At 60.0% G+C, this 27,920-nt stretch overlaps 1 protein-coding gene across 13 annotated transcripts in view; it reads right to left on the bottom strand.

Annotated features, from left to right (window-relative positions):
* Positions 1-184: 184 nt before the first annotated feature.
* Positions 185-27,920, bottom strand: part of PTPRF (protein tyrosine phosphatase receptor type F) — an 85,752-nt gene continuing 58,016 nt past the window's right edge. For 3 of the 13 annotated variants that reach the window (XM_036845233.1, XM_036845243.1, XM_036845276.1), the window contains 24 exons: positions 24,964-25,269; positions 24,119-24,312; positions 20,496-20,522; positions 19,046-19,163; positions 18,388-18,966; positions 17,618-17,715; positions 17,185-17,438; positions 16,999-17,092; positions 16,169-16,384; positions 15,798-15,952; positions 13,113-13,228; positions 9,937-9,969; positions 8,808-8,905; positions 5,788-5,911; positions 5,450-5,625; positions 4,629-4,748; positions 4,170-4,324; positions 3,806-4,091; positions 3,527-3,705; positions 3,186-3,312; positions 2,884-3,009; positions 2,463-2,617; positions 2,242-2,377; positions 977-1,897 (listed from right to left, as the gene is read on the bottom strand). In XM_036845233.1, coding sequence (XP_036701128.1) covers positions 1,829-1,897; positions 2,242-2,377; positions 2,463-2,617; positions 2,884-3,009; positions 3,186-3,312; positions 3,527-3,705; positions 3,806-4,091; positions 4,170-4,324; positions 4,629-4,748; positions 5,450-5,625; positions 5,788-5,911; positions 8,808-8,905; positions 9,937-9,969; positions 13,113-13,228; positions 15,798-15,952; positions 16,169-16,384; positions 16,999-17,092; positions 17,185-17,438; positions 17,618-17,715; positions 18,388-18,966; positions 19,046-19,163; positions 20,496-20,522; positions 24,119-24,312; positions 24,964-25,269 — 3,941 coding nt within the window. In that variant the 3' untranslated portion in view covers positions 977-1,828. Of the gene's footprint in view, positions 1,898-2,241; positions 2,378-2,462; positions 2,618-2,883; positions 3,010-3,185; positions 3,313-3,526; positions 3,706-3,805; positions 4,092-4,169; positions 4,325-4,628; positions 4,749-5,449; positions 5,626-5,787; positions 5,912-8,807; positions 8,906-9,936; positions 9,970-13,112; positions 13,229-15,797; positions 15,953-16,168; positions 16,385-16,998; positions 17,093-17,184; positions 17,439-17,617; positions 17,716-18,387; positions 18,967-19,045; positions 19,164-20,495; positions 20,523-24,118; positions 24,313-24,963; positions 25,270-27,920 lie in introns of all 13 variants that reach the window. The other 10 variants (XM_036845260.1, XM_036845269.1, XM_036845274.1 and 7 more) reach the window with 7 other exon arrangements.

Genomic DNA, 27,920 nt, shown 5'->3' with positions numbered 1-27,920 from the left:
ACTGTGGCTCAGTCTTCAGGCTCCCATCAGAAAGTGGGCACCAGGCCAGGAGCCCGTCTTCTCACAGGTCCTCAGGACAGCCTCGCTGTCTCCTGAGGAGCAGGAAATCGGCAGAACCTACCCCTAGGGACTGACATAGAGAGCCCAGACTCTGGTTCCAGAAAGAGCCGAGACAGAGGCCCGGTTTGTAAGAAATCTGATTATTCAAATTTATTACCATCAAGAATTATGCAATGATGCTGTAGTTTTCTTAACAAATAGAAAACAGACTGTGTACAACAGTGAACTCTACAGCACTAGCATCCACAAGGTAAAAATGAATGTCTCATTCAACATTACCAACCCTGGATTGTTGATCTTGACCGCCTAGCTAGATCTGGGGACGTCTGCCTCGAGTCCCTCGGCTAAAACAGCTATGCACCCTTCCCGCCCCCACTTACCTACCTAGATAGTGCTGCCCAGAGGAAGAGGCCGCTCCCTGCCCCTCAGCAAGCCGAGATAATAAGGATTGAGTATAGTACCACTGAGAGAAGTCCAGTAGTCTTGCCACATTGGTTTAGGAGGGCATCTTGAAGGAGTGAAAAGAGCGATTCTCAGGGGCTTTGAAAACAGCTGCAAACCAGGGAGGGGAGTCATCTGGCCCCTGTTCCGAGGACAGATATGTGCTACCAGGCCCACTGGCATGGACCTGAAGGGCCAGCTGCACCCCTGCTTGGCCCTGAGGTGTGTGGGGCGTGGCACACACCCTGACTGGTGCCCATCGCCTTGGCCACACGGCCAGACCCACAGCCTACCAACACTGTGCCATCCCACAATGCTGGGGACAAAAAGCAAGGCTCTGCGGACCCAGAGGGAACACCAGGCGCACGGAGTCACCTCCCCTCTCAGGGGTTTGAAGCAGAGGCCAGGGGATGACTCTCTTTTTTTCTTGTGTTTTTTGTTTTTGTTTTTTTTTTTGGATTTTTTTGTCTGTTTGTTTTTTGTCTTTGCTTTATCTTTAAACTTTGCAAACGATGGTGATGAGGAATGCCTTTCCAGGCTCCCCCAGACACGTCTGTGGTTCTGGGCTGTGAATGTTAAACACACACTGGAATAGACGACTGGGGATGAGTACTTCCTATCTCTGCCCTGCCCACCACTGTCTGTGGGGCCCAAAATAAGGCTCTTACGGAAAAACAAAACAGAAATTAAACCAAAAAAAACTGTGTTTCCCTGCATTTGGCTAAAACAGGATGTTGTCTGAAGGGCTGGAAGAGCAGCTAGATCAGCGATGCCCCTGCGCAGGCTGGCGGCCCCAGCTCCACACACACGAGGAAGGCACACTCCGTCCTTCAGCAGTGAAAGTCGTACCAAGAAAGGGTCCAGAGCGAATTCAAAAGAGAACACAAGCTACACCGCAACCCCATTCTGCAGTTAAGAATTTGCAAAAGGAAAAGTCAGAGGGAAGAGGCTAGAATCCCTGTCTACCCCACTTAATGTATAAAAAAGGAGGCTTTGCTCCCATCCCCCCCACGAGAAGAAGCATGAGAAACGCGGCAGCGGAACAGAGAGCTCGCAGGGGCTCCGAGGCGGGCCTGGCGGACAGAGATGTGGCCTCAGTGCACGCCTGCCGGCCTGCCTGCCTGCTGGCCCACCCCCTCACCCAGAGCAGTTCTGGGCTCTCCGTTCGGTGTGGCAATGTTCCTGAAACGCTGTGATCCCACTGGGCTGTGCTCTGCCAGCAGCAGCACCCGTGCAGGAGGGCTGGATGATGGTCGGTATGGCTCAGAGGAGCTGGGTCCCCTCCGGAGCCCCCAGGTGGGGGCAGCGGAGGAGAGAGGGGCGGTGGTTACGTTGCATAGTGGTCAAAGCTGCCGAGGTACTCCAGGGCCGCGCGGTAGCACAGCTGGTACTGGTCCTGCCGGGACAGGGGTCCGGTCAGCGCAGACAGCAATGGCGGATACCCCGACACACAGCCAAGGGCACTCACACTGCAGCCAGTGGGTCATGGACTTAGCCTCTGCCTCTGCTGGCCAGCAGCAGGGGCTAGATCCAGACATCTGCCCAGGCTTCCCCCTGCCACCCCCGCTCTGCCCCTAGATCGTGTACCCCGTAAGGACCGACACGTGCAACCCCAGCTGGGAGCCAGGCACAGCACCGGTGTCCAGTGCACGGCTGCCGAGCGGGGAACCCGTCCGGCTCAGCCTTCCCCAGCATGTGTCTGTGAGGAGCTGGCTTTGGCATGGCCAGTGGCCTGCATACCTCCGTCTGCACCATGGCCGGGCGCTGTGTGCGCAGGGTCTTCACGGTCTGGAACATGTCGACCACGCCCTCGTAGCGCATCCGCTCCAGGACGATGCTCAGCGTGATGAACACCCCGGTGCGGCCGACACCGGCACTGCCCAGGGACAGTGCTGGGTCAGGGCTCCTGCCCCTGAACCCCCAAGCTCCCACACGCCCAGACCTCCATGGGGTCGGCCCACCTGCAGTGCACCGTGATGGGCCCGTCCTGCCCGAACTGCTCCTTGGTCTTGTGCACCTGCCCGATGAAGTCGATGAAGCCCTCGCCCGTCTTGGGCACGCCCTGCTCTGGCCAGTCTGTGAACTGGAACTGCCGGATCGTCCTTGACTGCCCATCCTGGGAGAGGTGGCAGAGGCCGGGGTCAGGGCTGGAGCTTCAGGCGGCAGCCCCCCAGGGCAGGCGGACAGTGCGGTAGCACAGGTAAGCACCCTGAGGTCGCGTTACAACGAGGCCACCCTGGGAAACGGGCTTGCAGGCCCACAGCTCACCTTCGATTCCTGCAGCTGGAGCTGGGGCACCACACAGGCGGCCCCACTGCAGGGCCTCCGGCAGCATTACAGACATGCTTTTGTACAAATACACACACTCCCCTGTCCACTCACCCTGGCATCTGTGACCTTGAATTCACGCAGGATATACTGGGGCATGTTGTACTCAGCCATCGGGTCAACGACAAAGTACTGGTAGCGAGCAGAGCGCTCTGCGGGCCAGTACTGGTGGCACTTCTCCTGTGGACAGAGGGCCCGGCCCCATGGTCAGGGGGGGAAAAAGTGGGGAGGGGAGCTCCGGGTTTCAGACGATTCGGGGGCAGGATGCCACAGGTGGTGATAACGGGGTCTGAGGCTATGCTGACAGGGCCGGGAGAGGAAGGACACGATAGAGAAGGGGTGGCTGGTGTGCTCACCCTGCCCATCTCCCGAAGCCTGGTCAGCATGACGATGATGGTGGAGTTGTGCTCCCACAGCATGCGCCAGAAGTCCTCGGTGCTCTCCGCCAGAGGCCCCTGTGTGGCTATGTAGGCCTTCTGTTGTCTGGGGTGGACATAAGACTGGACATGCTGGAGGTGCTGCTGCCCCCCAAGTCTCCCCATGGCTGCCTAGTCCCTTGGGGTCCCGGCTCAGATCGCCCCTCCTCCAGGAAGCCCACCCTGGTCTTCCAGGCTGGCCCTACTCTGTTGTGCCCCCAGCCGGCCAGGAACAGGCCTGGCTACCCATGGGCGTGGTGGGCAGTCACAAGTGTGCTGACCTATAGCCATCCAGGAAGCTGGCATTGATGTAGTCGGAGCCCTCCACACCACGGATGGGCTGCAGACACACACGGGTCAGTTCGTAGGGCATGATGTTCACCAGGCGGTTCTTGAACTTGTTGCAGGGCAGGTTGGCGCTGATGAAGCGGGATGTGTGGGCCTTGGAACTGGCCAGCAACTAGCGAGAGGGAGGGGCTGGTCAGGCCTGGCTTCCTGGGGGATTGTCCCCGGGACCCAGTCCAGGCTCTGAAGCCAGGCAGGCCCAGCCCTGAGCCCACCTTGAACTCCAGCTCCATGGCAGTCACACTTTCCCCAGGAGGCACTTGGCCCAGCTTCTGGATGTGTGCATAGAGGTTGCGAGCGGGCACCTCCGTGTGTCCACACGTGGCGGCCTCCAGCAGTGCCTCGTGGATGAACACGTACTGGTCCTCGGTCTGCACCATGTAGTTGCGCTGCGACCGCATGCACGTCACGTGGCCGTAGATGTCCACCGTCTTCTCGTGCTTCATCCGCTCCAGCATGGCGTCGATGACGATGAAGCAGCCCGTGCGGCCCACGCCCGCACTGCAGGACACAGACTCAGCCTGGGCAGGGGTCCACCCCGCCTCCACCCCACCCCTCGGTGGCGTGGCACTCCCTCACCTGCAATGCACCACCATGGGCCCGGCGTCCAGCGGGTTGCAGGCCTTGACCCGCCGCAGGAAGGCCAGGATGGGGGTCGGGTACTCGGGAACTCCGTGGTCTGGCCAGGCCATGAACTGGAACTGACGCAGCTCCCGCTTCTCACTGGAGCCACTCTGGGGAGGAGAGCGGGGAGAGACGGTGTGACCAGGGAGTGTGCCCTCTACAGACTCAGGGCAGGACGCCCCAATGCTGAGGCCAGACCCCGGCTTTCCAACGGGACTCAGAAGCCACACGGGGCAGTCTGAAGGAGCTCAGGTGCTGCTTCCATCCATGACGCCCATGGCACCGGCTGTCATGGTGCGCTCACACCTCCAACACCGGGCTCCCACTCGCCCCCTTCCCCACCAGCACACCATGTTCACACCATTGCCCTCATAGGTCCCGGCCGGGGGGACAAGCACCGGGGCAGGACCATACCTTGTGGAGCGCAAAGGTGCGCACAGTGTAGGTGGCCAGCTCCACTGTGTCCAGCAGGGTCACCTGGATGAGGCCGTAGGTCTCGGTGCCACGGGCTGGCCAGTACTGATCGCATTTCACCTGCAGAGGGACAGCAGGGCAGGGTGCAAGGGTGTTTGGAGGTACCCAAAGGCTCAGGCGGGCAGAAGCAGGGTGGAAGGTCTAGCCCTTAGCCCCGAGCTCTCAGATCCATTATGCCACCCCTCACCAAACCCTATCATGGTCTCACGATACGCCTCCACCCCTGCCCTCACCAGGGGAACGAGAGACGTAATTGAAAATTGTTTATTCATGACCAGATTTCACCAGGCACGTTTTCTGCCAAATTTACCCATAACGTTTATGCACCATTTTCAAGCTCTGTAAATTTTACGTTCCAGTCAACGCTTTGCTGTGCATAAGCAGATAACAGCAGCTCTTTCCACTAATTAACTTAGGAGACATGTTAATGCCCCAGCTACACTCCAGCATCTGGGGAACACGTGAACATCCCAGAAACATGCCAGCAACTGGGGAACATGTTAACATTCTTGGGAAATGACAGCATCTGGGGCAACATATTAACATGCTGGGAACCCACTAGTATATGGGGAACGTGCCACATCCCAGGAACGTCCAGCAGCTGGGACACGATGACATCCCAGGAAAACAATAGCATTTGGCAAGTCCCTTGAGGAGCTTCTTCCCACAGGGATGGGAAAAGGTGTTTGAAGTCACCTGGTGGCTGAGTATCCACTGCCACCCCCCTCCCCCACCCTGGGCAGGACTCTGCACAGCCTCACCCGGGACTTTTCCTCCAGCCGTGTCATCATGACCACAGTGGCTGTGCGCTGCTCCCACACCATCCTCCAGAAATCGCCCATGGTCTCAGGCAGCGGGCCCTGCGTGGCAATGTAGGCGTTCTGCTTGCGGTAACCATCGATGTAGTTGGCGTTGACGTAGTCGCTCCCCGGGACACCTATGAACGGGAAGCGACGTGGGAGAGCTTATCCTGGGGCCTCCAACCCAGTCCATACCTCCTCGGCGCACCCTGGGACCCGTGGGCCTCTTCTGGAGGATGAAGTGTCACCCAGCGAGGAGGAGATCAAGGGGATGGGACGGGGCCCCACCCTTGGCTCACCATCAGTGGAGGTGAGGATGACTCGAGAGTGGTCGTAGGCAATGACGTTGGCGTAGCGGTTCTTGGGCTTGTTCACCTCCAGGTTTGAATTCTCCCACGTGAACTGCTGTCCAGGGTCAATTGACTGCAGGGAATGGAGGAGGCAGGTGGAGTGGGGCAAGAGCTGACTACCCAGTGCCTCCAGGGAGACCCAGCCTTCCAGGTGGTGCCCACATCCGGCCTTCGCTCCCGGGTCACAGCCAGCTGCTCTATCGCATGGTGCCCGTGAAGGCTGAGCACCAGTTCCTCTGGCCACGGAGCACAGAGGCTGGCACGGCACCGATCAGCAAGGTGATGGACCGAAGACTCCTCTGACCAAGGTACCAAATCCCCTCGCCCAGGAGAGTGGTCAGGGGTGGGGTGGGGGCTAGGGAAGTCCCTCAAGCCCTGAATCCAGCTAATGAATGAGTGCAGAAGCAACGGCGGCCAGCTGTGCACGACCCAATGCTGCTGGGGCTCTGGCCAATGCTGCACGGCCTTGCCCAGCTCTCCTCTTCCCTCTCTGGCTGTTTCTTCCCATAGGCAGGACGCAGTGCTCCTCCGGAGTTCATTCCTGGGCCCTCTTTGCACTCTCCAGCCTTTCCTGGGTGAGTTCACTTGCTCTCAGGACCTTACGCCCATATGCTGGAGCTGCCATAACCCCAGCTGCAGCCCAGAGTCTCCCCCGAGCTCCCAGTCTGAATAGCCAGCAGCCCCTTGGACATCCCACCTGGACGTCCCACACTCCTTCGGTCTCACCCCTTGCCAAGCTGAGCTCATCAGCTCCCCCTGCAAACCTGGCTCTGCTGCTGGGGCCCCATCTCAGTGAAGGGCACTGTCCTCATTTACCCCAAAGCCCCGGTCACAACCTGCAAGTCGTCCTCAAAACTCTTCTGTGCCCCATCCCATCACTCCCAGCCCCTCGGCTCTCTCCAACCTGCTGCCAGGGCCTCAGCCAGGCCACCTCTGCTCAGACTTGGCATCTCCCTGCCTCTTCGCTTTGCCCCACTCCATCCTGCAGCCGGAACAATCCTTATAAAATGCAGATCTGATGATCAATTACCTTCTTAATGCCTTCCATGGCTCCTCATCGCCTCAGATGATAATAATAACAGCTGAGGCTCAGCGAAACCTTACCGTGTGCTTGGCAGTGTTCTCAGCACTCTGCGTGTATTCCCTCATCTAATCCTCCCGTGAAACAGGTTCTATTATTACCGTCCTTTTACAGACGAATACCACCCGAAGTTCTCAGCATAGCACACTGTGTCCTCCAGGTTTTGGCACCAGCCTGTGACTCTCCACGGGTCAGCGAGCACTGCTTCCGTGAGACCTCAGCACAGCCCACCCCTAGCCTGCTTGCCTCGGTGCTGTCGGCCGACCTTCTCCGCACGTCTGCATGTTTAACCCCAGGGCATGAGGTCACATTCAGTGTCTCTCATCTGTCTGCACTCGTCTCCCCGTTGGCTGAGCTCCCTGTGGACACTTGCCTCCACACCCCCAACACCCAACACAGGCTAAGTGCCCGACGATGCCAGATGAGGGACTGACTGACCGTTAAAGGTAACACAGCTATGGGATCCTGGCTGCAGGAAAGCTCTCGGCAGGCCGGGTGGCCAGAGGAGGCTTCCTGGAGGAGGAGGCTGTGGTGAGGAAAGCGCAGACTGGAGCAGAGAAGCGGCAGAAGGTGGACGGGGGACACTGCGAGTCTGGACAGTGAGCCGCAGAGCCCCACGGGAGGAAGGGTGGCGTGGGACGCGGGACTGGATGAGTGTGGGCGGAAGACCAGGCCAGGTAAGGAGCTGGAGGCAGGGAGCCCGCCTTAGCGGCTCCGTCCCCCTCATGGCGGGCCTCTGCAGAGCAGGCCCCCAGTGGGCGCTCTGCAGGGACAAGCGGCACACCTTCCTCGCGGCACGGATGATCATCAGTTCCCCTGCCAAGCTCAATTTCCTCTGCGGAAACCTGGCTCACAGCCCTTGAAGGGGAGCCCTGGTGCCCGCGATAGCAGCCCAGCTGAGGGTGGACATCTGACTGGAGCGGGGCGGACTCACAGGCAGGGTGGAGCCAGCCCGTCAATCACCCATCCATCCACCCGTCATCCTGTGCCGGGGCTGCGCTGGGGGCGGGGCGGGGTGGCGGGTTGGAGGGGCCCAGTGGGGCAGAGGCAGAAGATGCCTTAACAACACCTCCGCCCCCGTGCTCCTTAGAGGAGGCGGGGCTCTCCTTATCACCTCCTTAACACCCCTTTCACTAGCAAAGCACCTCCCCAGCTGGGCGCCTGGAAGCCCCGACTCTGGGCAGGAGCAGTGCTCTGAAGTCTGAGCCCCCAGCAGGTAGGGTCCAGGCCAGAGTGAAGGGAGTACATGGAGGGCCCTGAGTAGGAGGGTTTGTGCAGCCCAAGTGGCAAGATTCAGGCCCCCCAGCTCCCCGTCTCTGTGATCTGCACTCTGAGAACACCCGTGAGCACATGCATGTGCAGGGCACAGGCTGCCAGACACATTGCACTACTCATCAGCTGTGTGACCTTGGGCAAGTCACTTCTCCTCTCTAAGCCTCAGCTTCCTCATCTGTAAGATGGGATAACACCAGTATCCCTTTCATAGGGTGTGGGGAGGGCAGAATGGTATGCAAAGTGCCTAGCCCAGAGCTGGCCCGCAGGAAGCTCTCCATAAATGCCAGCTGTTATTACTGAGTGTGTGTGTGTGTGTGTGTGTGTGTGTGTGTGTGTGTGTGTGTGTGTGTGTGTGTGTGACAGAGAGAGAGAGAGAGAGAGAGACCTGTCTGCCTCTGTTAGCATCGGGACATGTGACTGAGTGTCCTGACCTGGGGATCTGGAAGGGCCTCTGTCAGGCCCAGAAACTGAGGAGTTGAGTTCCCTCCTGGCCACTGCTGACCCCTCCAGTGTGTGTTCTGGAGAAGCCTGGAGCCCGAGGCAGGAAAGGGGCTGGTCTGGGGCCAGGCACATGGTGGGGGGTGTGAAGTGGGGGTGAGGGGGGAAGTCTCACCTCGTATTCCTGGGAGAACTTGAGGCCGTCGTTGGCTTTGAGGCGCTCGATGTTGTCCGCCAGGTCGGTGATGGGGATGGGCGGGTGGTCTCGCATACCTGGGAGCAGGGGCACACATAGGCAGAGTTAGCGTGAGGCCTGAGCGGGGTGGCGGAGACAGCCCCAATGCATGTATGTGCACATGTGAACACGTGTGACCACGGAGCACTCGGCACTGGTGGCATGGAGACAGTGGCACATGCGGCGACAGGGATGGCGGGGCACATAGTGGCTGGGGGTGGGGGTGGGAGAGGACAGAGGTGGAAGGGTGTGTGCTGTGAGCACGAGTGAGAATGTCCGTGTGACACGGTGCTGAGTGGCGGGTTCTCCACAGGCATGGGAGGCCTCCCCCCTCCCAGGCCGGGGCCGGAAGCCCAGGTGGAAGGCAGTGGACAGGCTGGGGCCGGGCTGCTGCAGCCTGCACCCCGCCTGCGGGTCCTGCCTCTGGACAGCGCTCCTGCCCTCACTGGCGCCAGTCACCGTGGGAGGCTCGGTGATGTCCCTGTCCCAGCACCCAGCATGTGGATGGAGTGATCACGATGTACATGGCAGAGACGTGGAAGAACTCGGAGGGAGAAGCAAAGGGAAGGAGGGAGATGTGGGGACAGGGAGGCAGGGAGACAGGAGAGGCGCCGGAAAGGGGTCGGACTGAGACCGGAGAGGGGTCGGACTGAGACGGGAGAGGGGTGGGACTGAGACGGGAGAGGGGTCGGACTGACACGGGAGAGGGGTCGGACTGAGACAGGAGAGGGGTCGGACTGAGACCGGAGAGGCGTCGGACTGAGACCGGAGAGGGGTCGGACTGAGACGGGAGAGGGGTGGGACTGAGACCAGAAAGGGGTCGGACTGAGACCGGAGGCGAGAGGCAGAGACAGAAGGGGTGGCGGGAGGGAAAACAGGGCGGGAAGAAGGGGGCAAGGTGGGGAGAGAGCGGGATGGACAAAGAAAAGGTAGGGCAGTGAGAAGGTAGAGAAAAGAGAGGAAAGGGGAGAGAAGAACTCAAGGAAGGAGGGAGGTGATGGGTGAGAGAAGTAGAGGAAACACACAGAAGCCAGAGTGGGCCCCAAACACGGGAACGCAGAAAACTAACTTGAGATATTCGGGCAACTGGGGACACTGGAACCTGCAGAGAAAAAGAACAAAAACAGCGGGGCAAGAGAAGGAAACCCGTTAACCTCTGGTTACACTGCAGTTGAACACAGTGCGGGGCTGGGGGCTCGCAGGGGCAGTCCCACCGCAGCCCCTTCTGCCCCCCGAGGAGCAGATGCATCTCCCACCCAGAGCCTGGGTGGCCTCAGGGGCCTCTATGAAGGAAGTCTAGGTCCAAGCCAACCTCGTGCCCTCTGGTATCAAAGTTTGACCCTGGCTATTTCCAGATGAACTGGCAAAAGGGAAGTGTGCTTTTAGAGAGAGATGAGGCATGTGTGGTGAGAAACAGAAGGGTGAGTCCACACGAGGATGTGGAGATGGGGACTGTATCACTCTTTCAGCTTTTCTGTGCGTTTGAAGCGTTTTCAGAAGAAGAGTTAAATTATGAGAGAAAATAATAAACATTTGCTGAATGAAAAAAACGAGAAGGAAACCCCCAGCCGTGGACAGTGCTGCCATCCCCTCCACCCCTTCTGGTCACCGGTTCCCTCCCAGACCACCCCTGTGCACAAAGACACCTCTCCCTGCCAGCAGCCCCGTTCCCTGATCTCAGCACCTCGGGTGACCCTCACTGTGCCCCCTCCCCACGGCCCGCCCGGAGCCACAGCCTCCTGTCCTTCTGGACCCCCATCCCTTTTAACACCACCTCTGAATTCCTGTACTCCACCCCGCCTTCTCCTCTCAGATCCCTGCCATTTACCCCGGGCCCTGAAGCCACAGGGATTCAGACCCCAGCAGGGCCTTCACACCCACTTGCTCATTCCCCACTCGCTGTGCCTCAGCCCACTGAAATGCTCCTGCCCCCAGGACCCGCCCACCACGTGCTCTCCAAGGTCCCAACTGCCGAAGCCAAAGGCCCTCCGTCTGGGTCCTCCTTGCACAGCCCTCCCCGCCTGGCCTCTGGGACACTCCTCTCCCCCGTGTTCTCTCTCCCTCTGGCTTCTCCTCCTTGGCTATCCTTCACCCATCCTTCCTCAACATTTCACCTCCTTCCCTGGCTGCCCTTCGGCCGCTCTCTTCCCCTGCCCCCTTCCCCTGGGAGAGCCCATCGATTTGCAGGCGTTGACCACTGCGTGCTCCTTGGCATGCCCCATGCCCGTGGTTCCAGCCAGGATGTTGGTGCAGAGGTCTCCCTGGACCCTCCCACCCCAATGCTCAGCCAGCAACCACAGAGGCATCCTGGGACCCCCGCCCCCATTTCCTCACCCCACATGGAATCAAGCCTGAGCCCTGCTGCTTAGGTCTCGCTCATGTCTCCCCACTGCCACCCGCCTCGTCCAGGTCCTCAGCACCTTCTCAACAGCTTGCCTCCCCAAGTTCTCCCCTTCCAATCTGCCTTCCACATGGCAAACAGAGCTATGTTTCTACAGCACAATTCTGACCCTGTTGTTGCCCTGCTGAAAACCTTTAATGCCTCCCTGGAACCCTAAGACAAAGTCCAAACCCCTTAGCCTGGCGCGCAGGTCCCTCTGTGACCGGACCTCGGCCTAGCCCTCCAGACTTGTCTCTGGGCTCTCAACATCCCCAGCTCCAGTGCCGCAGGACACAGTGCCCGAAAGCTGCTTCCCCACATGCTACTGCCATCAAAGGGAGCTCCCTCCGCTCCCTCCCACCCCCTCTCTGCCCAACTAAGGCCCACACGGCTTGGCATCCCTCTCAGAGGAGGCTTCTCTGCCCTCCAGGCCCCAGCATTCTGGAGCTTTGATTCCTCGAAGATCTGATCACACCCGGTTGCAACAGCCTGCTAGGTCAGCCTGGCTCTCTCTCTTTCAGGACACGTGCCCTTGGAACTCAGTCAGCATGTTGTCAGGGAGCCCAGGCCACAGGATGAGAGCCGAAAACCTCAGGTGGGCTCACAGCTGACTGCAGTGTCAACCACAGGACATGAGAATGAATGAGTCTCCAGAATTCTGGGGTCAGCAAACTTTTCTATAAAAGGCCAGATAGTAAATATTTTTGGCTTTGTGGACATATGGTGTCTATCATACCTACTTAGCTCTACTTTGTAGTATGAAAACAGCCACAGACAATACATAAATGAATGGGCGTGGCTGCGTTCCAATAAAACTTTATTTGCAGAAACAGGTGGTGGGCTGCATTTGGCCTTGGGCCATAGTTTGCTGACCCCTGATCTAAATGATTCTGGCTCCCAGCTTTTGAGTCTTCCGGCTGAGGGCCCAGACATTCTGGAATAGAGACAAGCTGCTCCTGCTACGCTCCCGTCTGAATTTCTGACTCATAAAGACTGTGAGAAGAGTACATAATTGTCGTTGTTTTCAGCCATGAAGTTTTGCGGTAATTTAACGTGCAGCAATAACCAGCTCGTGTACACACAACCCCGCGTGTTATAGTTCACTCATTCATTCAGCTGCCTTGTGTTTGTTTCACAGGTGCTCAACAAGAATCCACCGTGTGCACAACCCAAGGGATGGGAGAGGAAGAAGACAGTTCCTGGCTCCACAGAGCTCTGTCACTGAGGCAATTCCAGCCCAGGGTGGGAGGCGTCATGATGGAAGCAGCATCTGGGAGCCGAGGAACGACCCCGCCCCCAGGGAAGAGGTCTGAGCTGTGTCTGCTGGGGCATAGGGAGGGAGTGACAGCTCAGGTAGAAGGAGCCGCCAGAGAGCCCCGTAACAGTGGCGGCGAAGGAAAGGCAGGCACCAAGCCCTGTGCGGGGTCTCTGTACTCGCACAGAATATCTGGGGCCAGCCACCAGAAAGGGCCAGATGTGGGCACCCCATCCCGCCACAAGTGTCTGATGGGCCATTTCCCACTAACAAACCTCTCGTGTGCAGGGGCCAGAGCGCGGGTGCAGAGGCTGGCCACCCCGGGGCTGGGATGTGGCTCTGTGTGGGTCCCGGGCCCATACTTGGAGGGCTTGACCAAAGACGAGGTTGGGTATGAGCAGCTGCCCCCCCACCCCCAGAGGCTCCCGGGCCCTGGGGCGCCTGTCCAGCTCTTGATATAGGGGTTCCTCGGTCACTTCATCAAAGTGGATGGGTACAGGGAGAAGGGCAGAAGGGAGGAACAGGAAATGGGGGCCAGCGTGAGGCCAGGGTCCCTCGGTGGAGACCGGCAGGCCTGGGCAGGGCGGGCAAGCTGGGGGAGCCACCCTACCTGGGGTCTGGTAGTTGAGCCGCCGCATCTCCACGGGGTCGGAGGAGTGGGCCAGCAAGGAGTCCTTCAGCCCAATTGACTGCTCATCCTTGGACGATGGGGAGTGGGTCCTTTTCCTGGAGAGGCGGAAGGGCGGTTGGTGAGAACCGAGGTCCAGGCGGAGAACAGAGGTGCACGGCATAGCCCGCTACCACAGAGCCCCTGTGTCCACGGCTCTGCTCCTCCCACCCCAGCCTGGGGTCTCTGAGTGCAGGGGAGCCAGGACCAGAGCAGCTTCACATGAGAGGACACAGGGTGGAGGGTGTGGAGACAGCGGGAGTTGGGGGTGGACAGAGGGCCAGCCCAGCGAGAAAGGAAGGGGCCACAGAGGCTGGTGGCTTCTTCCCGTAAAGGGCAGGTCACTGCCAGGCAGTGGCTGTTGTCCGCGAGGCCCCCACAGCTGAGGCAGCAGGAGCCACCAGGAGGAAACATGCAAATGACACGTGGGATATGCAAACATCACAGAGAGCTGGGCCCCAGCTATCTGGCTCTCGGTACAAGGGTAGAGGTGCAGAGCAGCAGGGGAGGGACGGGGAAGACGTCCCACTAGCTGGGCAGAGTCCTCCCTTGCTGGCCTCGGCTCCCCGGGCTACAGGGACAGCATCAGAGACAGACTGCAGCATCCAGCTGCTGACAAGTATCCAGGGGCCGCTTCTGCTCGGTGGACACAGGTGTGCTTGGGGAAGAAACTTACGCGAGTGTGCAGCACACACTTCCCCACTGCAGCCAGTGCTCTTTGCACATAGGCCAGACTCTGTCCCCTGCAGCGCTCAGGTAACCTCAGAGACCTGGGAGCCTGGGGGAAGGCTCTGGTGAGCTCAGAGTCTGTGCCCGCAGAGGAAGAGCTGGAGGTCTGTGCTTTGCCTGTGCCCGGAGAAGGGGCATCCCCTGTGCAGAGCACCAGTCGAGAGAGTGACAGAGCCTGTCCCATAGCCTGCCAAGCTGACCAGACAGCCGCAGGCCAGGAGGCTTCCGGCCCAAGCAGCGCCCCTCCGTGCTGGGCCCGCAGTGTGCATGGGGATAAGAAGTGAAGGGCGAAGCGTGTGAAGAGAGAAGGAAGGACTCCTACCTTTCTTGTTTACTAGGTCCCGAAAGACAGGCAAGGACAGAAGAAAGGAACGGTCACTGTTTCCGCCAAGCACTCAGACCCTCTCACGACATGGGGGACACTGTGGACCCATCTATGGCACCCACGTGGCATTCACGGGGAGGGGTCGCCTCTCCTGGCAGACACCAGGACCCAGAGGGCAGTGGGGGGAGGATGAATGGGTGTGTGGGACCCTCCTCAGGTTCCCCACCCATGGGTCTCCAGGCCCTGAACCAGGCGAGCCTGTCCCTATTCACCCTGGGAGGAAGGAGCTAACTTCAGGAAGGAGGCACCAGGTCCAGGTCAAGGGTTGGGGTTAGGGGCAGGGAGAGATGGGGCACTGGGGACAGGAACTCGTGTGTGTAAACATGTTCAGACATATGGACCAACAAGCGTTCACCGACAGCCTTGCGCTGGGTGCTGGAAACAGGCCCAGTGATGTTCCCGTGGAAGCACCACTGGACAGTGGGGGACAGTGTGGGGAAGGGGTAGGAGGGGACCGGCAGAGCCTCGTGGGCACCAGAGCCTGGAAAAGAGTCTTGAAGGATGAGATGGCAGTTGCCCGGGCAGGGGGAAGGAGAGCTGCAGAGTGGAGGGGCTCAGCCCGGGCTGGCCGGGAACTGCACTGGTTCAGTGACAATGTCGGGGTGGCGGCAGGGGCCAGACCAACCAGGCATTTGTTGGGCTTCAGGCTACAGAGATCGGGCTATAAAACTCTTTAGTTAAAACTGAGAAGTGTTAAGCTGAGGGTGACAAAGTAAACCTTTGGAAACACCTTTCAGGCTGGGAGGAGGATGGAGAGGAAGGGGAGACTCCAAGATCAGGAGACTGCAGCTACCCGAGAGAGGACTGAGGCGTGCCGTGTGGACGTGCATTACCTCGTGGGGAGCCCACGGTGGGGAGGGGGGAGCAGGTCCAGTGATATCCAGGGCAGGACTCACGGGAGACTGGGTGGAGGGAGAGGGAGGAGGGGAGAGGGTGACACTCCAGGTTTCCGGTTGGTGACTTGGTGAATGGGCCCGTCCCCTGTGATAGGGACCCTGGGGGAGGGCTGTGGGAAGGGTAAAGAAACCCTAAGTCTGGGACAGCTGCAGATGCTATGGTCACAGCAGGCACTGAATAAACGTCTGCCAAGTGAATGTCCACGGGCACATGGCCCTGGAGCTGGGTCTGGACCTCTCAAGGCCTGAGCAGGAGAGCCAGGCAGGGAGTCATCTAGGGATGGTGGCAGAGGGGGTGCTGAAGGTAGGAGACCAGGAGAAGGCCGTGTCTTGAAGCTGAGAGACAGACAGGCTCACATCCACTGAAACACAGAGACGGACAGACAGACATGCACGGGGATGCACATGAACAAGCCCTCTGTGAAGTTGCGGCTGCTCATCACACCTGGGCCACACCCATGGGTGTGCACACGCACTGCTTCTGCTCTCCTGGCTTCCCACCGAGCCCAGGGGTGCACCCTGGGGTGCAGGCCAGTGTGGCTGCCGCAGGCCTGTATGCACCTGGCCAAGGAGCGCCTGAGAGTCCAAGGGCAGGTGGCCGCGCACCGGAGCACTCACCTCTTGAACAGGAGAATGGCGATGACAATGAGGATGATGAGGATGACTGCCAGGACGGGGCCCGTCACCCACAGCATCTCGGGTTCCTCCTGCTGCTGGGCTGGTGTCACCTGGACCACGATCTCATCGGAGTAGGGGCTCGAGGCATAGCGCTTCTGTGGCCCAGTGGAGGAAGAGCACAGGTGGTGAGCCTGGGGTGAGATCTCCCACCCTCTGCCCCGCAAACCTGGAGAAAGGGCTCTGGGCCTGGTCTCCCAGACCTGGGCCTGGTCAGCTGACTGGGACCCTAGGGCTAGGTCGGGTCTGGCGCCTCTGGGGTGTTTGAGACTGGCCTGGGGGGTGTCTGGTTAGGCCCTGGGTCTTAAGCAGACCTGGTCCACGGGTTCCTTCAGGGAGGCAAGCACAAAGCACTGGTAGCTCAGGTCTGGAGACAGCGGCCGGTTGTAGAAGCCCCGGTAGCTCTTCTTGTCCCCCAGGGTGAAAGTCTCAGGGAGCACGTCCACCTGAGCGGCCACGTACGGCTTCAGCCGCTCTGCCTGCCGCCGCTGCCGCAGCTCCCCACTGCCCTGCTCGATGGCCTCCAGAAGCTGACAGAGCAGAGCACGGGAGTCACACAGGGGCCTTGGAGCACACGCTCCTGGGCCCGGGGCCTGGGACATAAACCCCCTGGGCTGAGGCTAGGCTCACCTTCCGTGTAAGGGGCTCAAGCCTGGCCTGACTCACTGTCCTCGTAGAATCATGCTGAATGCCAGACACGGCAATGCCACTCCTCCTAGCCAACCCGGTAAGAAGGGGCCCTCTGGGTAACCTGCCCCAGCCTAACCAGAGAGGGCTGGCTGCACACCACTGCGAGAAGAGGATGGCAGATTCCAAACGTGCTGGGGCTCCACTCTAGCCCCTCTGCAGCCTCCAGACCCTGCGGACTCTGAAGCTTACAGGGCCCAGAATTCTCTAGATCTGAGAGATGTCTCTGCCACTTCCCACCCCAGGGGATTCTCCACAAACCCCTTTGGAGAAGTCTCTGTAAGCCCTCCAGGAGTTCTCTGAAAGCGCCCAGGGGCTAGCTCAGAGTCTGTCTCCCTAGAGATGAGGGCAGGCTGCCAATCAGAGAGTGACTCCAGTCTCGGGGGGGTCCCTGGGGCCACAGCCAACCACCTCAATGGGACTGTCATCAGTGCTACCCTTTCTGGTCCCCAGGCACCTCGTCCAGCTCCAGCTCCTCGGGCGTGCTCCATCGCGGCGCCAGCATGCTCCCTCCTACACGGTCAATGGGCACCACCATGATGTAGAACCACCTGGGCGGGCAGAGGGGGGGGAATCAGGACCGTCATCGCCTGCGCTCGCGTGGCCAGCCCTGCCCTCCTCCCCTGAGGCCTCGTCTGCACACCTGACGGGCGAGGGGTCCTGCACGTGGGGCATGGAGAGAGTGAAGCGGCCATCCTCTATGTAGGCAGAGGCAGGCAGCGGCTTGTGAGGCAGGAGGTCGGGGGCTGTGCGAATGGACACGAGATGCTGCAGGCCCCCCGCACTGCTGCCTCGGTTCATCAGCACGAATGAGTACTCTGTGTTCGGCTGCAGGTCTGCGATCAGCTTCCGCATGGAATGCCCATCCACCTCCACACTCTGCCCGTTGTACAGAATCTGCGTGGGACGGGGGCAGGCAGCACGTTTGAGTGAGGCTTCCCATCACGGGCCTGCAGGGCAGAGCATGCGCCCACGCCCAACCGGGATCTGGCATCACAAACACACACGCACAGGCTGGGACTGCAATGAGGGACTGCAGGACTGTGTGTGTGCCAGGTGCAGCTGACTTCACCCACCTTGAAGGGTACAGCTGACTTGTAGGAGTCAGGGACCTCCCAGCTGAGCAGCACAGATGTCTTCATTGCAGCCTCCACACGGAAGTTCTTGGCAAACACTGTTGGGATATAAGGAGGGAGTCAGCTCTGGCTGCGTAGCTGGGGTGAATGGGCCTGAAGGTTTCCCCGCCAGGAAGAGACGCGGCGCGGGGGCCCAGGGGGTGAGGAAAGGCTGCAGAGGACCAAGCACCCCTCACTCCCGCCAGCTTCAATTGCACACAGTTCAGCTCCCAGCCCCGGCTCTTCCTCGCAGTGAGTACCGAGTGGGGCAGATGCCACAGGACCCGTGGTCAGGATCTCCAGAAGTGCTTGGGTGAAGCTGGAGCTTACAGACACCAGGTCAGAGTGACCACAGGTCAGTGGGACTCAGTCAGGAGAAGCATGTGGCCGCACACCAGAGCACAGTGGGCTGTGTTCACTAGAGGTCAGGGGGTTGTGGCCCCAAGAGATTAGTGTTGCATACCCAAGAGTGGTGATGCAGTCAAAAGAGATCAGTGGGTCAAGGTCACGAGAGATTGGAGAGTCACACAGCAGAGGTCAGTAGGTCAAGGACAGCAGAGGTCAGGGGTCACACACCGAGAATGCGGTACCCCTTCACTGGAGGTTAGTGGTCATGGACATGAGAGATTGGAGTGTCACACACCAGAGGTTGGTGGATCACAGTTGCCAGAGGTCAGTGGGTCAAGGAGAGCAGAGGTCCCCAGGCGCAGCCACGTGCCCGCAGCACACACCTTGCTCCATGGGCATGGTCCGGGACTGGATGCTGGGGCTGAGCGGGCCGGCGCCTTTGCTGGTGCGTGCACGGACCTTGACGTCGTAAGTGGTGTCTGGCTTGAGGCCGGAGAGCGTCAGGTGGGTGTCGGCAGTGATGTTCTGCAGCTCCTGCTGGCTGTTGATGTCACGGTACACCACGGTATAGTTGGTGATGCGCCCGTTCCTCTCCGCCAGCACCGGGGGGTCCCAGGTCAGTTCCGTGGTAGATGTGGTCAGCCCTATCACACGCAGGTTTTGGGGGAAACCACTGGGAGCATCCTCGGGGGTCGTGATCTCCTTCTCGAACTCCTCGCCCGGGCCGGCCCGGTTCTTGGCAGCAAGCCGGAAGATGTAGGTGGCCCCTCTGTGCAGGCCAGTGACCGTAAAGTGCTGGTCGTCCTTGCCAAAATCGATGGTGTTGGGCCGTGCCTCGTCGGCCCGGTGGTACTGCAGCCGGTAGCCCAGCAGCTCCCCAGGCAGCTCCTTGGGTGGGTGCCACTGGAGCAGCGCGGTGTTCATGGCCGTGGTGCTGACCATCATGGTGGGCCGGCCTGGGACTGAACAACCACGCACTGGGCTCTGGCCCTGCCCCCCCCCGGCCCCCCCCCTCAGCTCCGTCCCCGACCCCTCACTCACCTGCTCCTGTGGTCGTGACAATTTTGGGCTTGCTGCGGGCACCGTCCCCCTTGGTGGTGTAGGCGGCGACAGTAATGGAGTAGGTGGTCTCCGGGGTCAGGCTGCTGATGGTGGTTTCCTAAGGCAGGAGGAAGGGCCCATTCCCATCACAGCAGAGCAAGGAGGGACCAGAGCAGGCCAGCCACCTCAGGACTTTAGCCGGCGGGGCCCCCCAGGGCACACAGGGCCAGAGGTCCCCGGAGAGGGGGCTGTGAGCTGCTGGACTCTACAGAAGGCAGGACAGGCAGGTGGATGTGTGCCCAGGAGGACCCAGCCCATCCCGGGAGCAGCAAGCCTAAGGCAGACAGTCTGCTCATTCTTCCTTTCAGACAAGAACAAAGTGCCACACTGTTCCTTCACTCCACTGTACTATGAATGACACCTCGTGAGGTCTGGGCGCATGTGACACACAGAGCACACAGCCTCGCATGCACAGAGCCTTGCGTGGCTCTTGGCACACACATGCATGCAGCCGATGGCTCCTCCTGCACCAGCAGGCGCAGGGCCACCTGTAGATACTAACGCATGTGCACGCACACCACAGAGCGAGGTGGAGGGGTGGGCCAGCGCGCCACCCTGCAGGACCAAGTCGGCACCCCTCCTGCCCCCCTCTAGGCACTGGCTCTGTGAGCACCTTATGCCCTGCAATGCTTCCTGAGCCAGGGAGGAGAGACGAGGAGGACAGAGAAACCCCACCCTGGGGAGCACACTGTCCCCAGTGATGCCTGCGAAGTCAGCCAGGGCAGTGTCTCCCTGCCTTGGCAGGCCTTGCCCACACGCCCATCTCCAGCCAAGGCATCATTTCTGGACATGCCGAGAAACACCACGGGAGGTCAAGCCACACCACACAGAGGGAAAAGTGGGAAAAAGGGAGGGGACCGCCGCGCAGTGGGAACAGAGCTGTCACCACCAACCCTGGTGTCCCTCCAGCTCTGAGCCTCAGGTGGGGCCACTGCAGCCGCCACCAACCTCTCGCAGGCCCTCTCCTGCCCTGGCTGGAGGGTCTCCCAGGGCTGGGGCTCCAGAAGGCACCGATGCCGGAACCCGGCCCCCGGACTCCCTTCCCAGCCTGGGCCTGGAGCAGGTGATTTTTCACTCCAGGGATCAATAAGGCCTAACGATCAGGATCGGATTTAACTCCATCTCCATCCGGCTAGAGCAGGGGCCAGGCCCTGGTCGATCTTGAACACGAGCCTGAAATTGCCGCTCGACAGGTGAGAAGTAAGGATTAGAGGAAATGCCAACCACTGCTCAGCTCGGGGCTCGTGCCTAAGCGCCAGTTTTCTCTGGACGTGGCTGGTGCCCTGTGGATCTTGGTGGCTCAGGCTGGGAGGAAAGGCGGGGGAGGGGGAGTGTCCCATGAGCCCAGCCTGACCCAGGTCTTGCCCGCGCTCGCACACCTCTTACTTACATAGTCCTCGGACTCCTCTGGCCGCCACTGACCGCGGGAGAGGGAGAGAAAGGGAGACAGGATGTGAAGGACTCTGGCTCTGAGGGGGCCTGGCCAGGGAGGGCAGATGGCGGGCACGGGCCTCTGAAGTGCCCCGGGGGGTGGTAACCCAGGACCACTCCCCATCCAAAGATCCCAGCCCCTGCCTCACGAGCCCAAATGTGTGTGAGCCCAACTGTGGGCACCAGGGCTGAGGAGGTGAGACCTGGAGAGCGGAGGGCCAGATCGAGAGGGCTCCCTGACACTGAGGGGTCGGAGGGCGCCACCTGGAGGTACTTCGAGGGAAAGGCTGCCAGACTTGAGGGGTGGGCTCCACAGCTCAGGCAGAGGGGAGAGAAGACGCCGAGGGCAGAACACCTGGTTTGCCAGGGCCAGTCCTGGCCTAGGCTTGCCGACCTGGTATGATTATTCACAATGTCCCCTTTCACTCTCAAAAGTATCCCAGTTGGGAAGACAGATTAGCCAGTGGCCCTAGGCAAGGAGGGTTGCCCTAGGAACAGCAGGAGCTATACTGTGGCTGGAAGGGTCCAGGCAGGCTGGCCAGCAAGATGATAAGGGCCGTGAGTGCCAAGCTCAGAGCCTGGACCCTGCCCCACAGGCACAGGGGAAGCCCTCGGACCCCTGTTCCTTCCTGGGATGCCTGAAAATCAAGGTAGGAAGGCATATTTCTGGGCTGGCACTGCTGCTCATTCTTGGTACATTCTTCTTTAGGCCGTGGTGCCTGTAGGTTTACTAGCTGGACAGGTAGAGGGAGGGAGGGTCTGTGGCACTGGAGGGCTGGCGGCTGGCAGCTGTCCAGCACAGCACAGGGAGATGGTCCACACCATCCCCAGGAGAGACGTGCCATGGGGTCCTCCAGCCCAGCGACCCTCGCGGTGTTGGTCAGGTCTTTGTCCAATGGCCCCAGTGTCTCTGTTCTGGGAAGCTCTCTTGTAAAGTCCTTGTGAGGAGTGTGGGACAAGATACGGGAGGAGGCCATCAACCGTCCCTCCTGGCCGCAGCCACTTTCTAGGGTGTGGCTGGGCCCGGCGCTGCTCTAGGTTCCTTGCCTGGGGCATCCTGCGATGTCCAAGCCAGGCCTGGGAATGGAGGTGCTCACTCACGAGGAGGAGAGTGAGAGAGAAGAAGGAAAAGACAGAGGCTGAAGCAAAACAGAGGGAGAGAGGATGGAAGGGATTAGAGGACAGGAAAGAGAAGAGAATGAGAGACAAAAACACACTCAGGGAGAGGGAGAGACAGAAACAGAGAGAGGAAGGAAAAACAGACCATGGGAAAGGGACAAAATGAATGGATAAAGAAGATGTGGCACATATATACAATGGAGTATTACTCGGCCATATAAAGAAACGAAATTGAGTTGTCTGTAGTGAGGTGGATGGACCTAAAGTCTGTCGTACAGAGTGAAGTAAGTCAGAAAGACGAAAACAAATACCGTACGCTAATGCATATATACGGAATCTAAAAAAAAAAAAAAAAAAATGGTACTGATGAACCCAGTGGCAGGGCAGGAATAAAGACGTAGACATAAATAATGGACTTGAGGACACGGGGTGGGGGGGGAAGGGGGACCTGGGGCGAAGTGAGAGTAGCATCGACATATATACACTATCAAATGTAAAACAGATAGCTAGTGGGAAGCTGCTGCATAGCACAGAGAGATCGGCTCAGGGCTTTGCAATGACCTAGAGGGGTGGGATAGGGAGGGTGGGAGGGAGGCTCAAGAGGGAGGGGATATGGGGACATGTGTATGCATGTGGCTGATTCACTTTGTTGTACAACAGAAACTAACACAGTATTGTGAAGCAACTAAACTCCAATAAAGATGTATTAAAAAAAAAAAAGGAGATGGGAGGTGGAGTCAGAGACCTGGAGAAAGAGACAAACTTGAGATGGAGACACACATGAAAGGAGACAGGTCTGGCCACACAGCAGTGGAGGGCACGCACTGCATGGTTCTTTCAGAACTGACGGGGCCTGGACTGAGCAGATGGTGCTGTGGGGAAGGACAGGCTGTGGTGTCCTTGACCAGGTGCTCGGGGGACAGCTGGGCCCTGTGGCCAGGCTGGGGACGGGGCCCCATCTGCTCTTCTCCTAGCTTGGAGCAGAACAATCCAGTCCCGGCGGGGCTGCAAGGGCAGGCCCTCCGCCTTCACTCGGCTTCCCTAGAGCCCGGGCTCATGTTTACCTCCTGTCACAGGTTGTCTGTGGCCAAGAGGACAGTGTCCCTCGTCCTATGGCCCAGCTCCCTCCAAACCACTTAGGACCAGAAGGGGGCACCCGAAGTGAAGTGGCTTCTTTGGAACCCCACTGGCTGCAGCTGTGCTGCTGGCCCCCTGGGGCAGGAGGGGCCAGAGGGAGCTCATTCCCGGGATGTTTCTGGGTGGGTGTGTCCGCTGAGACTCCAGGAAGAGCCCTCAACCTGCCCCAGGAATGCAGGAGGGTCCAAAAGCCCACCTTCTCCACCCCATTCCCTCAGCACCAGGCAGGCCGGAGGAGGAAGAGGGCGCCCTCTTGGCAGTGGGCTGAGCCCAGCTGGAGAGACAAAGGCCCTCGTCTGCCTGTGGGTAAGTCCACCTCTAAGCGCAGCACGGAGAACACAGGATACGTGCTTGCACCTCTGATCCCAGCCCAGGTGGGGTGAAAAGCTGGACAGGGAGGGTGTGTGGGTTCTGCGGGGGAATTGGGCTCTACCCCGCCACGGCCCTGATTCTGGATGGAAAGCCCCTGAGCACAGACACACCAGGCACTGTGAATCTTCAGGAGAATATTTTGGGAGGTAACTCGTGGTAGCAATTACAGCCCTTTCCCAGGAATCCTGAGACCAGACTTCTTATCTGAGCTCGGCCACCCCTTACTGGGAAATTCAGGCCCCCTCGCCTAACCTCCCAGTACCCCAGGTTTTCCATCTGGGTAGCCAACCAGTGCTGAGAATAGCCCAGGCACTTCACCCCAAGCTCACGGGCAAAATCATCATCCTCTGAGGACAAAGGGCACAGAGTGAGGTGTGACACTGGGCGCAGGCCCAGCCCTTGAGAGCAAACATCAGGGGCTGTGCCATCCCCCTGCGTGCCAGGCGTGGAGCAACACCCCAGCCCGGCCATTCACAGAACTCTGCAATGCCAAGGGCCATGTGGGGGTGAGATGACCACCCGGCTGGGGGAGGAGGGCTGCCGAGGAGGAAAGCACATCTCGACAGCCCAGCCTGACGGCGAATGCACTTTCCGAAAACCACAAAGGAGGGCCTGAGGGGGCTGAGGCCTGGGTCTGTGCGGACAGTGCTCCTCACTGCTAGTGCTGGTGGCTGAGCCACAGAGGTGACTGCCAGGCTGGGACTGTCACCAGGGCAGATGGGGCTGGCCGAGCCTGGACTGGCACAGCTCAGGCAGACCTAAGACGAGAGGAGGGAGTGTTCCTGGCACCTGGCCCTCACCTCCTGGTCTCAGCGCTTTCCTAGCCTGATACAGCAGGAGGTCTCGGTGTCACAGTCCCTCTGAGAGCACGTAGGGGAGGGGAGCAAACCTGGGCTCCAAAGAGGAAGTGGAATATGCTGGTCTCGCCCACCCGCCCACCTCCCAGTGTCACACCTGGGCCTCGGCCAGCATGACGTCCTGGATGATGGGTGGGCCGCGGGGCTCGCCATTCTCTAGCCGCACATAGGTGACCTGGTAGCCGCGGATCTGACCGTGCTGCTTGCTGGGGACGGGCAGCTTCCAGGAGACGCGCACGGCAGTGGAGTTCAGCGGCTCCACCTCCACCTTCCGTGGCGGCCCGCTGGGCACTGGGGACCAGGTGGAGAAGGAAGTTAGGTGCGTGGTATGGATCCGGGCTCAGGCGGGCACAGCATGCTCCAGGGCCTTGCCTTCGCACCCCACTGCCCCAGGAAAGGCCCTGATGCAGTTTCCTTAGACTGTCTGCCCTGGAGAGGAACGTGGAGGGCTCCCTCTGCCTGGCATGGGGAAGAGCCCGGGACCCTGCGACCCCTCTGGCCCAGGGCTGCCTCACTTGGTGGGGAGGGCAGAGGTGAGGAACAGGTGGAGGCGGGGCACCAGGCCTTCGGCCACCCCAAGTCAGCACAACCTGGTCTATCTCCTGGGCCCCACATCACGCCAACGTCTAGTGAGGCAGAGACTCAGTGATTCTCCTGAGTGATTCTACTAGCCTCCCCAGTCCTCCTCCTTTCAAATCTTGGGTGGGCTGCCTCTTCGGCCTTAGCCTTTTAAGGCTCCAGCTGCCTTGAGGAAGCCCCGAAGCTGGGATTTGGGCACAGGCTGTCCCACGAGCTACATCTCCCCAGTTGGGGCCATTAAGCCTGCACTGGGAAGACAGCAAGTCCTTCTGGGCTTGCGGGAGGCCAAGGCCCTGGGAGCCCGGCGCGGGGGTCCAGGCGGCACGGCGGCCCCCGCCCCCGCCTGCCCTGGGCGCTGCCTACCGTCCTCGTCGGTGCGCACCAGCACCGGGCTGCTCTCGGGGCCGGGGCCCACGTCCGTGTGCGCCCGCACCCACACCCGGTACTCCGTCCACTTCTCCAGGCCCACCAGGTCCCAGCTGGAGTGCTCGCGGCCGATGCCGTCCACCACGTGCCGCTCGCGGTCCTCGCCGTCCACCGCCTCGTAGGCCACCGAGTACTGGGTGATAACGCCGTTGCGGCTGTCGGCTGGCGGTGGGACCCAACTTACCCGGACCGTGGTGGAGCCCACGCTCACGCACGTCACCTTCTGGGGAGGGGCGGAGGGGGCTGGGGAAGACAAATGGGGGGAAGCAGGCAGATGGAGGGTGGGGGTCAGAGGCAAGGCGACCAGTCACAGAGGACGGGAAACTCACCCAGGCAGGCTACTCCCCAGGTGCATCATGGCTATCCCAGGGCCCCTCCAGGCAGGCTACCGCCACTGCCGCCAGACAGCCCGGCTCCCTCTGGACTAAGGCTCTTCTTTCTCTCTCTCTCTCTCTCTCTCTCTCTCACACACACACACACACACACACACACACACACACAGAGCTCTAACACAGCGCCTCACACACATACACTGTCTCACACACAACGCACAGGGCATCAGACACACACAAGCACAGGGCCACGCCACCGTCACTCCTGGTCACACCCACAACCACACACGGAGACCTTCCCCAGCTGCTGTGCTCACAGTTCTCTCTCTTCTCAGGACAAGTGACCTGATGGCTCTTCTGGTGCGAGGCTGCCTCGACAGGGTGTCTGCGGCTGAGCTACAGGAAACCGCAGAGACTGGAGGCCCCCAGGCAGTTTGAAGGGAAAGTGCCCATCGGAGGGGCTCTCACTCATCAGGCTCCTTGGGTGTTAGGAGGTGGGTCTGTGCCCTCCTCGTTCCCAGTGATGTTTCCGCCTCCTATTCCCACTGAGGACTCTGCTGCCATCACTTGGGCTTTCTCATCTCGAGTTCTGCCACCACCTCCTGCTCAGGTGACTCCAGCAGCCCCTCGATCCACTGGCTCATCCAGAGATCCCTCATCTTCAGAGCTTTCTCCTCCCCTGCACTGCTGTGGTCCTGCCCCAGATGCTGCCACTCTCTCTAAAACTGTGGCCTCCAATACCCCCTCGCAGGCCCTCACCTCTTGGCCCAGCTCAGCTGCTCAGGGCCCCCAGCACTGCACTTGCTCCTCACCCCCGGGGACCTCACCCATTGACCTACCTCCTTACTGCCCTCGATACTCAGCTTAGAACCTCACCACTCTTACCAACACCCCAAATTCCCCTCTCTGAGCTCCTGCCCAGCCCGTCCCAAGCTCTGAAGGAACCCACCCCCCATCTCCTCCAAGGTGGCATGGGGGTGGGCAGAAAAAGCCACCAAGGCAGGTTGGCACTCTGTGAGCACCCCATGGCCTCCCCCGGGCCGTCCATGCTGCCGGCTGGTCTCTGCTCTCTGCCCGGCTCCCTCTGCCACTTAATACAAAACACCTTCCACCTCCTCCACGCTCCTCAAACCTCCAGCTCCCGTCGCCTCCCTTCCTCTCAGCAAATGACCCCATCTCCTACTTTGCAGAGAAAACCGAAGCCTCCCAACAGCAGCTTCTCCGTCTCTTGCTACCAAACCCACCAGCCTGCATCGGCTCCGAGTCTCTCCTTCCCTCCCCTGGGAAGGGAGAGGGGTGCCCTCCTGTCCAAGGCCAATCTCTCCCATTGCCCGTGCTCTGCCCTCTTCCCCACCCCCTGAGCCTCCAACTGTCTTTCTCTTTTCCATATTTTTTACTTCTCCTCATTGACACATTCCCAACAGCATTTAAATATGCTCAAGATTTCCCCATCTTAAAAGACACATCCCATCCTCAGCCCCAGAGCTTCCCCCCGCTACTGCACCAGCTACAGTGTCCCCTTCCCCCAGCTAAGCTCTCTGTCTCTACTTCCTCACCTCTCATACACGCCTCGTGGAACTCCAATCAGCTTCGGCCCCTCACGCCAGGTCCACCCCTCCACATTACTAGACCTAGCGGACACGCCTGCGTCCCTCTGGCCCTGATCACTCAGCAGCAGCATCTGGTCTCCTTCTTGAAACCCTCTTCTTCCAACCTCCAAGACTCCCCTCTCCTGGATTTCCTCTCGTCTCTGGTCCTCCTTCTCACAGCCCCCCTCCAGCCCCGGGCCTGGATTCCAGCAGCCTGCCAAGCATCAGCACCTGGATGGCACACAACATCCTGAGCTTGGGGGCCTTGGAACCATGTGCGCCCCTCGCACCTGCTTCTGTCCCGTTTCCTGTCCTAGGGAGTGGCACCGCTCTCCTCCCAAGTCTCCACACCACGTACAAGGCTTCAGCCAACGTGTCCCTCTCTCTCCCAGTCTCCTACACCTAACCCATCCCCAAGTCTGGCCAGCGGCATCCCAGACAGCTTTCAAATCCACCCCACCACCTCACCTGAGCCGCCGTCTCTTGCCTAGACTGATGCACAGCCTCTTCACTGGTCTCCGGTGTCCTGTCGGGCTGGCCCGTGCGTTTGCACGCGGTAGGCAGGCAGCCCTCCTGCCTGTCCTCTGTCCCCGAGGCCCTGAATGCTGTGGGCTGGCGGCTGCTCCAGCCACACTGGCCAGCTGCTCGTCCCTGACCACAACCAAGTGCCTTCCTGCTTCTTGGTCTTTTGCACCTGCTGACCCCTTGCCTGGGGCCTCTGTGTCACCCAAGGAAGCCCTCCTCGACCCCTCAAATCAGATGAGGTTCCCGTCACATCATCTCTCCGCTGTCTCCTCTGCAGCACTTTACACAAATATAATTAAAAGCTCATTTGGATAACTGTGGGTTTAATATCTGTCTTCCCCACTAGACTAGGACCCCCTTGGGCAGAGGCTGTGTCAGGGTTGTGCTGCTGGCCCTGCAGTGTGCATGGGCCCCTATCAGGAGCATGGCAGGTGCTTATGGAATGAAT

Source organism: Balaenoptera musculus, chromosome 1, assembly GCF_009873245.2.
Source record: "Balaenoptera musculus isolate JJ_BM4_2016_0621 chromosome 1, mBalMus1.pri.v3, whole genome shotgun sequence".
Taxonomy (NCBI): domain Eukaryota; kingdom Metazoa; phylum Chordata; class Mammalia; order Artiodactyla; family Balaenopteridae; genus Balaenoptera; species Balaenoptera musculus.
Note: the sequence above shows the minus strand (reverse complement) of the source record. Positions and strands in the feature narration are given on the sequence as shown.